Source organism: Anser anser, assembly GCF_964211835.1.
Source record: "Anser anser genome assembly, chromosome: 9".
In the NCBI taxonomy this organism is placed as follows: domain Eukaryota; kingdom Metazoa; phylum Chordata; class Aves; order Anseriformes; family Anatidae; genus Anser; species Anser anser.
The window spans coordinates 14,454,991-14,472,412 of record NC_139729.1 but is presented as its reverse complement, the minus strand read 5'-3'; the positions used below and the strand labels follow the sequence as shown (position 1 = coordinate 14,472,412).

General features: G+C 40.2%; 1 protein-coding gene across 10 annotated transcripts in view; it reads left to right on the top strand.

Moving 5' to 3' along the window:
• ARHGEF4 (Rho guanine nucleotide exchange factor 4) overlaps positions 1–17,422 on the top strand; it is a 215,060-nt gene that overhangs the window by 160,135 nt on the left and 37,503 nt on the right. For all 10 annotated transcript variants that reach the window (XM_083849078.1, XM_083849082.1, XM_083849084.1 and 7 more), the window contains one exon: positions 14,557–14,696. In XM_083849078.1, the coding sequence (XP_083705204.1) occupies positions 14,557–14,696 (140 nt within the window). The remainder of the gene's footprint in view (positions 1–14,556; positions 14,697–17,422) is intronic.

Below are 17,422 nucleotides of genomic sequence, written 5' to 3'. Positions count from 1 at the left end.
TTTTCTTGGAACCTCATTTAAAAAAATGCAATTAGAGCACTAAGACTACCAGCACATAGGATTTGAGCTTGGAGAACCTGTGTAGCTTTGCTTAAAAAAAAAAAAAAAAAAGAGAGTAAAGCTGCACTTTTATGATTTGATTTTTTTTTTTTTTTATCCTTAAAAGTCTAGTACCTTTTGAGAAGGCAATAGCTACTGCTGAAGGGTATCGGTCTCTCCAAGGTCCTGTGGCATATCTGCTAGTCCCATCTGCCAGTCTGCCTCTGAGACCCAAGAAGGTTTTCCAATGTCAACATTTAGTTGACTCAAGTTCTTGCTTTGTGTAATGCAGAAATGAAACTTAATTTTTATTGATGTACTTTAATACACAAAACCAGTGAGAAGTAGAAAATCGGAAAAATGTTCATTGTTTGCCCATAGCTTACATTCAAACACCAAATTTGCACATCTGCTTAAAGCTTTCCTATATTTGTAATCAGAAATGTGCATGTGTCCAGACCTTCTCTGCACTGCTTGGCAGTACTTCGAACTGCAGGTGCTCAGAGGTCATAAAGCACAGAGGCTCCACTGACTTTGATAACATTTGCATCTGTATTTCAGTCAAAGCTCTGCTGAGGGCATTTTCCTCCATTCTCTTAACACTGTACTTTGTCCCTCACTTGTGAGATGCAATGTCAGGAAGAAACTTGGAAGAAGGTCATATAAAAGAAACAAGAGAGAAAAGCTTAAACACTTTAGGGAATTCTTTCCAGTAAAGACAAATTGGACTATGAACCCCTCTGTATATCATCTCCAGATCATAGCAACAGACCCTTCCAGACAGGAATACCCCAGTTCAGATATATCCAGCATCCAGGGAGCCTCTGCTTAGCTTTGGAGGTCTTCGATACAGAGTGTGGAGGGGCGGGGGAAAGATGGGGCTTCTTCTGTATATGTTCAAGTTCTTTCTCTGCCAGTGCCATATAGGTGTGTGCAGGATCGCTTTTCTCATTTGGACACCCGCAGTTGGTTTTTTTTTCTACTGTTGTTCTCTGAAACAGCCAACTAAATAGGAGCTGTTTTCTTCCTTCTTGGTAGACTATGTGAGAGGAGTGTGTTGTGTTCTTGTCCCATTTGAGATCCAGAGCTCACAACTACAAGGTATACTTCAGAGGTTTGTTTCACTCACAAAGGGTTGTGTTTGGTGTGCAGCCATGCTTTTTTTTTTTTCATCAGTAATGGAAGTAGACTATAGTTTGCTATGCAGCAGTGAGCTCTGCTTTTGTAAGATGCAGGTACTTGTAGAACAGTATCTGCAATTGTTTCCTTGGGGGTGAATTGCCTTGATCTGTTTAAAAATGATATTAGCACAACTTATGTGTGTGGACAAAGCTGAATCTACTTCACACTAGAGATAACCAGCTAAACATATGAAATTGGGAAGGCAAACCCCAGCATTAATTAGTGTAAGACTTCTGTGCACGCTCCAGAACTAAGAACATAGATCACGTTTTATGTTAAAAGTGCCATCAATCGACATGTGGCAATATTTAATGTTAGTGGTATGGTTTAAGTTCAGTGAAGTGACTGTTCCCATTTGTAAATCACTTCCTGACCATGACTGCTTCTCCCAGCTCCCACTCTAGCAGGAGGGTTCTGGGAATGCTGTCTGTGCTACCTGGTCCATTCTCAGAGAACACATAGCTTCCTTGGAGGAATACGTGATATGGGTCACACTGTAATGAAATACACTGACATTCAGACAAGACCTTTTAAAATCAAGTGCTACCAGCTGGAGCAAACTTCTAAGGCGAATTTGTAAGAACAGGGCCAGGGTATGGGACTTGCAGCAGCATCCGCTCTGCTGGCCCTGCACAGGATCGATTGGCAGGGTATGGCCATCCATGCTTGAATGTAAGTACTTTAGAGGGATGTTGCTGCTGGCTTCTCTCTTTGCAGTTTCAGAACAAAGAAATCTGACGCTTCTTGACTGACTTCTAGATTGAGATTGTTCGTGCTGGAAAAAAAAATCAGTTGAAAACACTTTTTTCCCATGCTTACATGCTATCTTTGATTTCTAGCACAGCTCAGGGAGAAGATAAATGTTTTAGTCTCTTATAACTACCAAGGCAGTGTAAGACTTCAAGCAAAGGACAGGTGAATCCTGTATTGTTACCACCTCCTATTAAAACCATGAACTGTTTTCTACTGTTTGTATTTAGCTTTCATATGCATACACGAACTAATTGGCTGCAGAAGGGACATGTTTTGGTTCTGTGTAGGGGCAGGAAGAAGGGATGGATGTTGTGTACATTTTTGTTCTCATAGTTTTGTCATTCCAGGCTGATAGATATGTTAACAGACAAAAATAGGCTGCAAAGATACAGAAATGAGCTTGGTTAAATTGCTAGGGAAAGAAGAAACCGAACACTTAGATTTATCATCCTACGTGAACATGCATCAGGTTTAAGACTTTTGGAAAATAAGGTTAATTTAAATTTCACTTCACTTGGCAAGATGTTGCTGGAAGAATTTCTTTACCATTTGCTTTAGTTCTGAGAAGCAGTGATTTTAGACACTGAAGAACAAAATAATTATGTAAGTAATAAATCACTGTGCATCCTTGAGCACACTTGATGATAATGGTGTATTTTATAAATTTAGTACCTTTTGAAAGCTAGGCAGCATGGGGTCTAGGCTGTTTGTTTCCTCTCCCCCACTCCTCAGTCAGATGCCCAGTTTAGCTAGAGAGATGTTGGGGAACTAGAATGCGTTTCTGGAATGGTCTAGAGCAAGTGTGCTTTTTTATTTTGTTTTGTTTTTTAATCCTTTCTAGATGAGATAACTACTCTGGCTGCTTTGGAAAAGCTAAGGGTTGTGAACTCATAAATGTACAGTTCTCTTCAGTAGATTAAAGACATTTAGCTCGAGTTTATCAAAGGGAATTTCTAAGAAACTGCTTTTAGCCAGCTGGTTCTTCAACACGTGTGACTGGTGTGCCAACTACAGTACATTAGTTCTGCTTTCCAACAGTTTTGTTTTCATTTTGAATTTTATTTCTTTTAATAACAGAACTAAGCATTGTCCTGTTCTTGTTAGTGACATATGGGATCGAAATACGAATCATTTCATAAATGGAAACAATAACATCACTGTGGAATTAAACACTTTGTTTTGGCTAATCACAGGAAATAACAAATTTGACATCTTTGCTGTTATGTGAAAGGATTATTATTTGTTTTATAAACTCAAATAATGATAAAGAGCTGCACATTTGTTGACCAGTGCGTTGGAACATGTAAACAGGGTTGCTTGGGAAGGCACTGTCTGTTTCAGCCTGTTCTGATTTTGCAAAGTTATTAATTAATATGTCAAATTTCCAAAGATTAGTTTGACTGCTTCAGCCATCTCTTTCTAGAAGAATGTCTCTTTTCTCTGACATGTACCTTAGGTAAAGCTACATTTGACTGTAAGATGAAGCCTCTTCTATCCTTGTATAGCTACTTCATTCTCCCTTACCTTTTTAAGGGACCTTGTTCAGTTTAGTCACTGCTAATCAGCAGTGATCTTTTATTGAAAGCATTGAGATTATGTTGCTGCCTGTGTTAACATACTTCTCTTAATTTTATCATCTTCAGCTTGGGAGAGGGTTAGCTTTTAAATCCATCTCCAAAGCTTCCAAAATATTCTTTGTCTCCAATGATCTGTAAGTGGTGTAATGTGTCATTTTGAATTCATATTTCAAAAGCACACTTAGCATCTCAGGCTTATGATTTTGCTGAACTGCTGATCTTAACAATTTTGCTACTCTTACTTCTTTGTTGCTGCCCACAGTAAACATCTTAAGTAATGAATTTAACTACTAGAGGCACACTGACCAATATGACCTTGCCAGAATGCTTTTTTCTTTTAAAGAAGGTGATTAATAATGGCTTTGAATGGAATACTTAATGTATTCCAAGAGGAATAATGTCTTCCTTGGATGAGTTTTCTTGCTGTAGGTTGAGATTGCACCTGTTGTATTCAGCTGTAATTTAGACCTGGAGCTGATTGTTTTGAAGTCACTCCTAATGTACCTTCTTAACAGTTTTCTGGAAAACTTGAAGTTATTGAATGTGAAATCTCCATTTCTTTCGTGATATTTTAAAATTTATTGAGATGCATCAATCAGCAAATCTGGTATCTTAAGCTTAATTCCTTATATTTGATCTGTGGTAAAATATCATATTCTGCATCCTCAGATTGCCAGGGTGCAAATACTTCACAGTGGGCATCTCTGGTCCTACTACAGTGTAAACAGTATCAAAGACAGGTTAAACAGCTTTATACATTTGAGTTGTTAAATATATTTCATAGGAATATTGCTGTACACTTACAGTTTGAATTTATTTTGGTGCAGTGTCTCACTTCCATACACATCACTGGCAGGTAAGTCTGGTGGCATGGGGAGGAGAGGCCAGGCAGGCTGACTGGTGCGGGGCTGTGGCTGGAGCTTGTGTGAAACACAGTCCCAGCCATGGAATGAAGGCAAGAGACTGCACTGTCCTCTCATCCAGGTGTCTGCGCTCCTGCCTTCTTCATCCATTTTTTTTGTAGGGCTGGTCTTCAGTACAGGTGACATATTGGTATTAGATATCAAAACCATCAGTCTTGGACTATGGCAGTGAAGGTTGCACTAACAGAAATGTAAATATCTAATGTCTGAGTGAGTTTGAAATTTCCACCTTGTCTCTATCCCTGGGGTCTCCCCCTAGACAGAGCTAATGTAGCGCCCTCCTATTCTGCACCTATCTTCCAGTGGGGACGCTCTTGGGTCTCAGTTTACTCAGAATACAGAGACTGAATTATGCTTGACCATGCTCAGCATCTCTCCTGTAGCTTGTTTGGAGCTGCTTTCCCAGATATGTTTCGAATAAAACCAGAGAAGGATCAGTCTAACTCAGAACATGGGTTTTGCTCCCTTGTTTGTGCACTGCTGTGTAATACAAAAAGCCTGATCCCCTAGCTGTCGTGGCAGTTGTGGTTGAATAACATAGATCCTTGATTTCCCATTTTCCCTTTGGAAACATTTGCTAGCTTGATCTCAAGGATTTTCTTAGAACTCAGATAGAACTCAGGTTAAATAGGGACAGAATGATTTTCTAAAGGTAAAGCACTTTTGCCAGTATTTTTAACGAGAAGACTGTAGCCCCACTATGAAACCAGATCTGTTGCATGTTATGTAAAGACTGGTCATTCAAAATAGCGTCAACAAAACAATCTTACTGCCCCTTGAGACTTATGCTTGATAAATGCACAAGAGCAATTGAAAGTCTTCTCATGGCATTCATTTTTAATTACTTCTGTTGTACAAGGTCATAGATATAAGCCACTTGTCTGCCTGGATAGCTTCACGAAGACTAGACTAGATTTATAGCGTTATGCAGAATTGTGGGGAAAAAAAAAAGAAAGGTCACATTTTTCAAATTTAAGTGTTCGAAGTTAGCTTCTGAAATCTGTCTTCAGACACTTATGCAAACAGCCTGCATTTCAGAAGTGCCAAGCAGCGGCTCTTTGTGCTGACTTTGCTGGAAATGGTATGTGCTTAGTGCGTCTGGGTTGTTCATTGCATCAGTCAGCTAGCTATAGGGGATGGGCCTTGTTTCAGGTTCTAGTGTTAACTAGTTTTATCTTAACCAAAGATGTCAGCATTTAAACTATTAGTGGATTCTTTATCATTCAAGTTATCACATAAATTAGCCCATCTTAGGAAAGACCCATGCCTCTTTTTTCTGCTACAAGTTTGACTGTTGTAAAAATAATGTAAGGAAGATGCAAAGTTGGCATGAGTTGGTGCAACATTTGAAAGACTTCTGTGGTGTAAATTGCTTTGCTTCCTAGTGAGAATTCTTCATAAAAATGACTGTAGCCATTCTTTACAAAGTGGTCTTTTCCAGGCCAGTAGGTAAAACTTAGTGTATAGTGGAATATTCTTGTTTCCAGACTCTGACTGGAGACAGAAGAAAACTATGCTTTTTGGCTTTAGTACAGACTTTGCTTCCAAGCTCTTGGTCTTCTAAGGTTGTACTGTGATGTAAAGACATAATAAAAGATTTTGGAAATGTAAATCAACTGTATTTTCATACAGCACATTTATATTCTTTCCTTTTGTTTAACAAAGTGACAGGTATAAGAAATGAAGCAATATAAGAGCCGATGCTAGCTTAATTTCTAATATGCTACTGTAAATAGTCTTAGGAAGTTGTTTTAGAGGTGAAGCAAACATCACAGCTGCATCAATATAATTAAGAAAGACAAGGGCAGCCTGAGACTTGGGAGATAAAAACAGCACCTGCATTATGAAACTCCAATACGTCCCTGGAGAGTAGGTGCAGAGTTAGGAGGAATAATGCTCCCTGAGTGGTTCTGGGGAAGCATTTTCAGTTCAAAGTTCTCATTTGTGGACTGGTAATGACTAGAAGCATTGGTTACGTCCAAGTTGAGTATTTCTATTTTTTCTGGAGGAGGAAAAAAAAGATTATGATGTAGAATTCGATTAATTCTGAACCAGTGCTTTGGTGCAGATGAAATAATGAAAAAGCAGTAAGTCTCGGTAACAATAGTGTGACTCCTTTATTTGAATATTCCTTCAGGCAAGTTTTTTGTACTTGTGCAAGCAAAAGATGAGAGAAGCCCAGAAGTGACCTTTAAGAGTGATGCCACACATAACAGTGCACTGAAGTAGTGGTATGTGTTGAGATCATGTTGGGGAGCCTGTGAGAATAATCTTTAAGAAAACTGTCTTTTCTGCTGATTTGCTACCTTTCCACATTTGGGATGTGTCTGTAAGGCTTTGAACAGCTGGCGTAGGTGCTCTCATAAAAACAAACAAAAATGGGTGAAATCTATTGACCAAGCCCCTTCAAATTCACATTTCTCAGGCTTTTCAGCTGCACTAACACCCTTTGACGTTGCTTTTACTTTCTAGGTTTCCAGAAGTAGGTGCTGTCCACAGTAAATAACTATTGTACTCATTTCCTGGCTTACTTGCTCAGGTTTCCTCAGTTCTGGTTACTTCTTAGGGTAAGAATGGACAGACACGTAGACATAGATATGGTATTTTCATCTTTGCAGATGAATTGAAAGCTCATCTGAGGTTAATGCTGATCTGAGTTGACTCTGATCATGCTCTACTACACAGAGTCAAATATATTTGCAAATGACACCAAGCTGTGTGGTGTGGTCAACATGCTGCAGGGAAGGGATGCCATCCAGAGGAGCCTTGACAGGATGGAGAGGTGGGCCCGTGTGAACCTCATGGAGTTCAACAAGGCCAGGTGCAAAGTCCTGCACCTGGGTCAGGGCAATCCCAAACGTGAACACAGGCTGGGGAATAAGCAGGTGGAGAGCAGCCCTGAGGAGAAGCACTTGAGGAGTTTGGTTGATGAGAAACCGAACATGAGCCGGCAAGGTGTGCTTGCAGCCCAGAAAGCCAGCCACATCAGAAGCAGCATGGCCAGCAGGGCAGGGCGAGGGAGGGGATTTCCCCCTCTGCTCTGCTCTCGTGGGGCCCCACCTGTGCTGCTGCATTCAGCTCTGGGGCCCCCAGCATAAGAAGGAAACAGGCCTATTGGAGTGGGTCCAGAGGAGGGCCACAAAGATGATCAGGGGGGCTGGAGCACCTCTCCTGTCAAGATAGGCTGAACAAGCCCAGCTCCCACAGCCTGGGGAAGAGAAGGCTCTGGGGAGACCTTACATCGGTCTGCCAGTACCTAAAGGGGGCTGCAGGGAAGCTGGGGAGGGACTTGTAACAAGGTTTTGTAGTGATAGGACAAGGAGTAATGGCTTTCAACTAGAAGAGGGGAGATTTTGGTTAGATCTAAGGAAGAAATTCTTTACTTGGAGGGTGGTGAGGCCCTGGCCCAGGCTGCCCAGAGCAGCTGCGGATGCCCCAACAGTTAAAAACTGGGTATGTTTGGCACGTCGATGTTTGTTACCTGTTAGAAACAAGAAACACAAGCATTCAGTCATTTACAGAGGAAACTTTGAAAATATGATGGCTAGTTTCATCTACCCTTATTTTTCCCCCCATTTAACTCCTTTAAATAACAGCTACATCCATGAATAAGGCTTGTTACTGGGGCAGTGACAGACTTTCCAAACAGTACATCCTGCTTAGGATGCAGCGAAGAATGTGCCTGGATCCTGGAAGAGATTTGTCTGCTATTTTTGATTGCTAGAATTGATTTTGTGTTTAGATTGTGATAGGGCTTAAAGGACTAAACTAACGGTGGCCCCATCATGTTCAACACTGTCCAGATGTAAAGTAAATAGCATTTCCAAAGACATCCATCTGAAAAATAAGAGCAAACAGGTCTGTATGAATGAGTAATCAGACCTCAGCAAATAAATAGCAAATACACAGAGTAGGAGGACATGCCTGCTTTTTCCACGTCAGTAGCTGTGACTGGAACGTAGCCAGTGAATTAATAGTTTGTATCCAGTACAGCAAAGGTGCTTTTCAACAAAGAATCAGACTTTGGATCAAGACCATACATGCTATTTCCTATCCATTTTTCCCATAATTTCACTGTTCTTCAAATCTGCTTAAACTGCTCCCCCACATCTCTTCCATTTGCAGTGCAACTCGGCAAGCGAGCAAGGGGCCAGGGCAGCTCTCTCTGCCACATGCCTGCTGAGGCAACACGGATCAAAGCTGCAAGTGTGTGGCAAGCAGTAATGTGGGAGTCAGAGCTGCAGAGCCATTCATAGTCCGCATCTCGCTTCCCCATAATTATCTTCACTACCCAGGAGAGTTGAGAACTCCCTTAAGCCACACTGCAAGTCATTTAGATTCTAATTGGGGTTTAAAAACTTTTGAAACCAGAGTGTGTGGCTCAGTGCATTATTGCTGATGAATGTTACCCTGGGTGATGCGTCCAGCAGATGCACAGAGGACCTGCACTCAGCTTTCCATTGAAGAACTGTGTCCTTTTTGTTTTCAAGTGCGGACTTGCTCTTTGCCTCAGCTAATTAGGAACTGGTTTCATTCACAAGAGGAATTCCACTAGTGGCATTGTACCAAAATGCTGATTTTATTTTGGTATGTTGAATCCTTTTCCGTATTAATTTTTCTTTAAAATGGGAGAAAGAAGCTTGCTTTCTCCACTGAAATATTTTTCTTCCTCTTCCACATGCTGTTTTTTTCCTTTTTTTTTCTCCCCTCAAAGGTTCACCAAACTGTTTCATTACCTTCTCATAAATGTCATCACAAAGATCTTAGCTCTGTAAGGCGTGGCTTTGCAGGCCTACGTCCTTGAGTTTTTACTTTGGTTTTGTTTGTTTGTTTTTCCTCCGCATGAAGCTCATACTAACTGGTCATTGTTCCCTTGTTGCTAATTCCCCAGCAGACTTCCCTCTGCCTGTTAAACCGGCCCACAGCCATAAACAGAATGATAGGAGAGAGTCCATCAGCACAGTAAAGAGCTGGAGAATTGCACTGTTGGGGCAGAAGTGAGATGACGTCACTGATGGATTTCACTGTGGCAGCTGCACAGGGACCTGGGTATATCAAGCAGCTGATGAATGATGCACGTAATTCAGAATAGGGCTGGTGGATGCTGCAGCACCACAGTGGCAGCTGTTTCAGAGAGAGACCAGTGTGCAGCAATTCAGAGTGGGCAGAGAGGAGGGTGGAAGGGCTGTCTTGATCTGGGCAGTGGGTTTGGGGTTTGGCTTCCACACCCCACACAGCTCTTTTGTTTGGTTAGCATCTTAAATATCTTGAACCACCCCCTTCAGCAGCTGCAATGCAGTTTCCTGTGGGCACTGCACATAACCACAGCAATCTCTGCTCAGTGAGGCAGAGGGAATGATGTTGTTAGCTCTGAATTAATTTGCTCTGCGAGTGTAAATCAGGCTCCTACTGTTATTTCGGTGAATTATTTTAAATGTAAATGCTACATAGAGACAAATTAAGTGTGTGGATGTGATACTGGAAAAGCACACTTGAAGAAAGGCGTTTCCAATACACAGAATTTGTTCCCTTTGTCATTAACATAATGTGCTTTTAATAAAATATGGAGGCTGTTGGTTTTTAAAGCTGTCTGTAATCATCGATTCCTATCTCAGCCTTACCCCCTAAAAGCTGGAGGCTGCATAAAGACAATTTTGGGGAGGCTGCCTGTGGCCCATCTTCCATCAGTACCAAGTCCCTGTCTTCTGACACAGGCACATGGCAGGAGCTTCTCTCTAGTGGGGTGAGACTCACACCCCCATGTCTTAGAGGTCTCTGCTACCAGGCTGTGTGAGGTCTGGGGTGGCAGTGCCCAGCTGCTCTGAGGAAACTGCTCCAGAAATGAGTTCTGTGTTTCCCCAGTGAGGGTGGGAATCTTTTTTGGTGGTGTTAGGGTTGTTTGCTTGTTAGTTTTTATCCAACTATCAACAACTTGCATTCACTAATTCTTGGCATGTAGAATGTATAAAGCAAGTCCTTCCTTTGAGTTTGGGAAGGAGCTTGGACGTGATGAATGATGTCACCTTGAGTTAAGACTCTAGACTATGGCTGTTCTTCTTCAATCTGTGCTCTTCAGTAGATATCAAATCCCAACTTCTTCTGGTTAGATGAACAATACAAGGCTTTGCTCCTTTTTTCCTCCCTGCCATCTTCCATATGTAGGTCAAGGCTGTCCCAGCATGGCCCAGTTGTTCTCCAGCATCAGACAGGCTGTGTGGTGGCTCCCAAGAGAAAACACTACATACAGGCGACTGCCCTGGATAGGAGAAGGTGATTCAGATTATCCAGGGTCTGGAATAATTTACCTATAAGCAAGATGCAGCTGTCTGGCCACTATCTGAGCTGCGCATCTGTGGCTTGTACTGTGGCCATCACAGGAAATGCCAGTCTCCCACTGTGGGCACAGGAGGTCCTTCCATGTGAAACCCTGGAGCTGAGAACAGCTTCAGTGGCTTTCTGGTGTGACAGAGAGCTCTGTAGCTGTGTAGAAGCACCTCTCGGAGTTACTTGGACTCAATCTTTTGCATGCTCTCTTCATCAGGGTGGAGGCACAAGCAGTGCCTAGCCTGGACTCCTGCCCACTGCTGACCTCTTATGCTTGCAGCCCAAAACCTGTAGGAAGGTGTGAGGGTGAACATTATACTTTATTCCTCCATTTTGATCAAGCTTTATTTTATTTTTATAGAACCGCTCCTTTTTGTTTCTTTGATCATCCCCAAACATAGCCTGTCTTGGTGCTGTCTGCTCAGGCACTGGAACGCAGACTGCCTGTGCTGTTCTCAGGGACATTTTTTGTATAATTCTTGCTGCTCCATATCTTCAAGATGAGTCCTTGTGGAGCCAGGCTACTGACAGGCTACTGATTCTCTATTCAGATACATAAGAAGGTTTTGTGCAGCATTCTTTTGTCAGCCAGTATTGCCAGCATTATCCATCTGCTTTTGTGCTATCATACCATAAATTCTGAGCTTGATCTCAGGCTAACAGTAGTAGGAAGCAGAGTTTTAATACTTGCACAGAAGGCTGTTATACTAATGTTGCTGATGATCCCTGTGTCACTGTGTATGGGATTTGTTGCTGTATTTAACAAAATCTAGTATGACAGCCATATAAAATATGGAGGAATCTACTTGAGTTAACTGGATGAATTTTGGAGGTTTGGCATTAGAAAGAGCAATGTTGTTCTCTTGCTGCCTGATTGCCAGGGACAGGTCAGATTAGTGGTTTCAGAGAGGCCAGCTGTGACTGTATCAGTGGATTTCTGTGTTAAATGGAGATGAGTGTTTGGTGGGGAGGGGAAACGGGGCATCCAGACCAACTACTGTGCAGTTTAATACTTGCCTGTCCAACTCGTACTGTGCAGTTGAGAATCTGATAGACTGCTTCTTCAATCTCTGCTAACTTGTCTTTAAAGATTTTTGTACAGTGCTTGCTTCTTTTCCTCTTGACCTAGTTTATGCTGTGCTTGTGGAGTCATTACTGACATTGAAAGCCTTCGTTCTCCTGCTTCCCTGATGGGTTTCTAGTGCATTGGGTCACCATTTGAGACTACTGTTTTAATTTGTTTGTAATCGTGTCTCCCATGTAAGCTGCTTCAGAGCAAGTTTTTATCTTTCGTTCTCTCTTCCCTGGATCATCAGTCATTTTGCAGAAAACATGAAATGGCTATCTTGGGCCATTTGACCTTAAAGAATGACCTATATGATCATGAACTGCATTTTTGGTGGAATATGTCCATGAGGACTTCTTAAAAAATTTTTCCCCTCAGAAAAGTAATCCAAAACGCAATAACAGTTTGAGACTGTAGAAAATTGATGAACTTGGTAATTTCAGAGAAGAAAAACAAGTCTTTAGTAAAAGCAAACACAGCTTTCACAGCACTTAGCAGAGGTATAGAGCATTTTAAGTAATACAGATAAATATCTCCCTGGAGCTTTTGCTTTTTCATCTAAGCACAGATCCAGAGAACAAACAGGAAAATTGGGGGCGGGGACACACAAAAGCTTTAAAGATGTCAGGGAGCATTTTTCAAACTGAAAATTACTCTTAGCAGTGAAAAATAGTAGAAGATGCAAAAGCAATGAAGCCATGCATGAAATAAGGGAAAAGAATGAGATCAGATGAATGCAAAGAAGGTTTGAATTAAGCGACTGCTAACTCTCTCCTTAAAAAAAATGTTCTTGAAAAACATTTCTAATTTGTTTTTGTTGTTGTACAAACATACTGAAAGTTGTTCATTACTATTAGACAAATATTTTCCAGGCTATGTATGAGCAAAAATTGACACTTCAATGTTCTTTTTTTCAAAACTGCAAACTATGGTAACTCTGCATAAAGCGATATCTGTGGCATACCAATTCGTTTTTTGAGTCTTACATGTAGTGGACTCTGTCCCAGAACTGCTTTTATGCTGTGTATACTACCGGCATGTATTCAGTAGAAAACGTCTCGTCTGTGTAGTAAAATGATGTGTCAGAGCAAAGCTATGAGAATACTTGATTTTATTTTATTTTTTTTTTTGGTCAAATGTCACTTAATATTGTATGGTTGGAGAGCTACACTTCCACAGAAAATTCTGCTCTAATCATAAGTTCATGTTCACCTCCATGTCCTGAACTTCTGTCAAAATTGAATGGGATCCCAGGTTTAGATGATGAATATGTCTTTGTGTTGTATTTATTGAATTCAGAGCATAAACAATCAGGTATTTAGTTGGAGGGGGGTAATCAAGTAGCTCATAAACCAGTCATCTTGATGTTAAGTAACTGTACTGAACTGATTGATGCTACAGTGAATTTACACCTCACCTTGTTATTGGACATATTCTTGATGCAGCCTTAAAAAAACATCACGTGTAATGAAACCATTGATGAGTATAATGTTTGTAGCTCTTGCTGTAACCTCTGTGGCAATTTATTTTGTATTACTGGGAAGCTTTGCTTTCAGGTAATAACCTAATGAAACTTTAGTCACTTTTATTTTCCCTCTCTTGTCATAATTAGGCTCATAGCATGCACTTTCATTATGGAATGAAATGAGGAAACAAACAAAAAAACACTTTGACCCATGCTTTTCCTATCAAGTTGTATGATGTCAAGCTAAAAGTTATTTCACCTGTTCTACAAAAATTTTGGTACTCAGAATTCATGTATGACTTTTGACAGTGAGAATGTCACCATGAGTAATGACACCAATATCCGTATTTTCACTTCATTCAGACTCAGTAGTATAGCCATGTTGAGTCCATTAAGCTAAAATTAATTACATCAGCTGTTGTTCCCTGAATCATTTTGATGTCTTTGTGTTAGTTACTTATTTCATGCATAGAAATCTTCTGTGAAGCCCACCTCTTTGTCATGGAAACTGTTTTTCTAGCAGTTGCTAATCCAGATGAATATGTTGGCAAACGTCTTCTTTAATCATTGGCATTTTTCACAGATTTTGAAAACTCAGTAGCCTAGACAGATAGGGGATAAATTAACAAGTCATCAACTTGCCAGTGAAGTATATTTGCTAATGCCTTGAGGAGACCTTAGAAAAAGGTTCCTGCCTATGAAAGAGAGGAATAGCCATTTTCTCCTATGTATAGCAAGTATAAATGCCATTTTTTTATTTCTTAGGCTTATGCTTATGTCTTAAGACTTGTTCACACTGCAAACTGCTGAACTTCAATTATCTGCAGCTTATTCAGTGTTATCCTGAGCAGAATGGCCCTCCTGTGGTAATAATGGATACTTGTGTAACAAAGACCCTTCTAGGCAACGAAAAAGGTTCTCAGATGGAGTGGGTGGAAAAAGAGGAAGGTGAATGGCTGAGAATTTCCTTGGTCTGATAGGATTTTGATAAATTATAATCCTCAGCATTTGGTTTGGCAGACATGAACCTGTTGCCTTGTCATTTTTTCTGTCAACACAGCAATGTTAAGATTGTATTTGCGTTCTCTGCCTTGCGCATATATAGCTTCCTTGTCTTTTTGTCCTCTGCTATTATCACACCACTCACTCCCATCGAGCTCATATAAGTGATGCAACCCTTCTGATGATCTTGTAGTCTATACCGATTTGTTCTTTTTCTTGTTGCAGTGATTGCTGATGGTGCACTGGATAAGACAGCTCTGACGGACGATGTGGGAAGCGAGGAGGACCTATACGAGGACTTCCGGAGCTCCAACCACCGCTATGGCCACGCTGGGGGAGGCGGAGAGCAGCTTGCCATCAATGAGGTATAATTCATGTAATGCTGGCTGTTTTTTGGCAGGCAGGATGAGGAAAGATGTCAATTCTTGCTTTGAACTGTAAGAGAGGTCTGGGACCAAATTGATAATGGCAGAGAGGATAGATGTGGCTTCAGATGTCACTTACTGAGGGTACCACTTGTAACTGAGTAATGACAGGGTCTGGGCTTTCCATGAAGCCCTCCCTAGGAGTGGAGAACAATGATGTAATGGGATGCAGACCCACAGTTAATTCTGCTTTTGCATGGTTTTGGACAGGAAGCTTAAAACCATTAATGAGCAACCTGATCAGGGCTGGCAAAAAAAACTTGAAATATAGTGTACTGAAGGCATAAGAGTGATGTTTATTTAAAATAACAAAACAACAACAACAAAAAACCAGCCTATGCACCTCTTAGTCAGTAGGTGAGAAGAGTACAAAGTTTAATATTGTAGGCTTGGTCTTCACTGCTCCTTCATGTTAGGTTAACTCTGGGGATGTGAAAGACATACCTTTTAATTCAGTGCTTTTAGCTATTTTGTTTTATAGTTCTGGCACTGATTAACTTGAGATAAGCAATTTAAAAACATACTTCTCAACTTAATATGAGCAATAAATTAATAGGATTTAAGATATTTCTGTAAAAATATAATGGCTTTGTCTAATGCATTAGAACTGGTGTCCTGTTACACACATTGCTTTTTCAGTGGCATGAACTGGTTAGCTTTTCCATTGGAGGAGTGAAGCATGTTCACCATATGAGCGATCTCTTATACTCATGTACACATGACTTTCTATATTCCGTAATATTCCCTATACTCTGATACCTTCACAAGATGAGAAAGCAAGGATAAAAGATGCATATATTTTCTTGTGGTTAATCTATAACTGAAATTATGTTGACTGAAGCTCTATGCCTCTATGTCAGATACACACAGTGATGGTGCTTTTGGGGTCTGCAAAAGCTATAAGTAAACTGCATGGTGAGGATAACAGTATTTCCTTAAAAACAGCTTCAAATGTTCTTTGAGCAATTTTCCTGCCTCTTGTACTCAGAATTCATTACTACAGCGTTGGTTGTTTGGGGTAAGGAAGAGATTTGCTGTATTTTCTTTCCCTATTGTTTACATGAAGGGGTTATCAAACCATGGTCAGAGCTTTTGATTTAACCTCAGCTGTTTCAGCTCTTGTTATTGGCCAGCAAACAGTGGAACACAAAAATAGCTAGCCATGAGATGCGACACAAGAGGTTTAGCTTAAGTAATTTTTTCTTCATTTCCTGTTCACAGTGTTTTGCACTAAAAGGGATTGTATTGCAGGTGCTGAGTTGCATTCTTTCACATTTACCTGGTGTGCTCTTGTGAGAGGCCCAGGCACCATACAAGTCAATCCCATAGTGTGCACTGAGAGCATGGGAGGACAATTCTGCTTTCCTCCCATTCAGGTGCTTGACTTGACAGTTCTTATTATTGTGGCTTATCAAACAGAAAAACCACTGGATGTTCTGTTTCATTATTTTATAGTTATATATTCTCTTCCTTTTTATAAATATATATAAAAAATACAAATTTATAAAATATATAAAAAGTATATAAATATATAAAAAATATATATTTAAAGGAAATCTTCACAGCTCTTTAAAATCAGAAAAAAAAATAACTTGGCAGTGGGTGTTAATATCCATCATACATGTTTTTCTCTTTCATCATTCACTGTTCTTGAGGACAGTTGCTTTTCTTTTCTTAAAAAAAATCAAATCACTTCATTTGAGTAAAGTTCCATCATATGACTTCTGATCAGGAAAGCAAATGGATGTGTCCAAGGCTCGTATAATTTGTATAGTCTTTGAAGCATATGTAGGTTTTGTTGGCCAGTTGACTGGAAGAGAAAAGCTTATTTTTGGCATTTTTCCTAGAAACTTGCCTGTTCAGGGGCCAGCAAAACTGTAAGAACAGGCAGTACGTTATTTACTTTGTCAATGGGTTTCTATGGGTAATTAATCGCTCTTACCTTCACTGAGCATTAGTAAAGTGCTTCCTACACAATCGCTTCCTGGAACAAAAGAGTACAGAGACATATGAAATCTCGCTGGGGTGAGATACTAAATCTGTGAGGTACGGATTTTACATAAAGAGACATCTTAAGTGTTGGAAGTGAAATATCTCATATAGCTGGTAATCAGAAAGGCATAAGCCTTCAGCTTCATTACTGGTCCAGAATCTGGGGATTGATTAGTCCTGAATATTTTCAGTAGTAATGCTAGGAGTGATCCAATTTGAAGCTATCAACATTCAGCTGTTTAGTGAATCTTCTGAGTAGTCTTGTCCTTGCTTTACTTTATTCCAAACTGCATTTTATTGGTCATGGATAAGGAAACTATGGTAACTGTATTATTCTTAGTCTTCTTGGAAGAAGCAGCTTTCAAATAAACAGAGAAGTCTGAAATACATTTTTAAGGCATTTGGCAGTCCAAATGTTTCATTGAAGAAGAAGAAAAAAAAAAAGCAACCACTGATCTTTAGCTCATTTTGGATCAGAAGAAAATGTTTATGGGGAAAAAAAAAAAAGAAAAGAAACCTTTCTTTAAAGTAGAATAATTTATTGGCAGGAAGACTAGAGGGATAAAAGAAAGCTGTGAAGGTTGTGCCCACCTAAGAAGATCAGCAGGAGTGTGTGTTAGAGCCAAGAAAAATCAGTCAACAAATAGTAATAAGGGTTTAGGATGAAAAAAGGC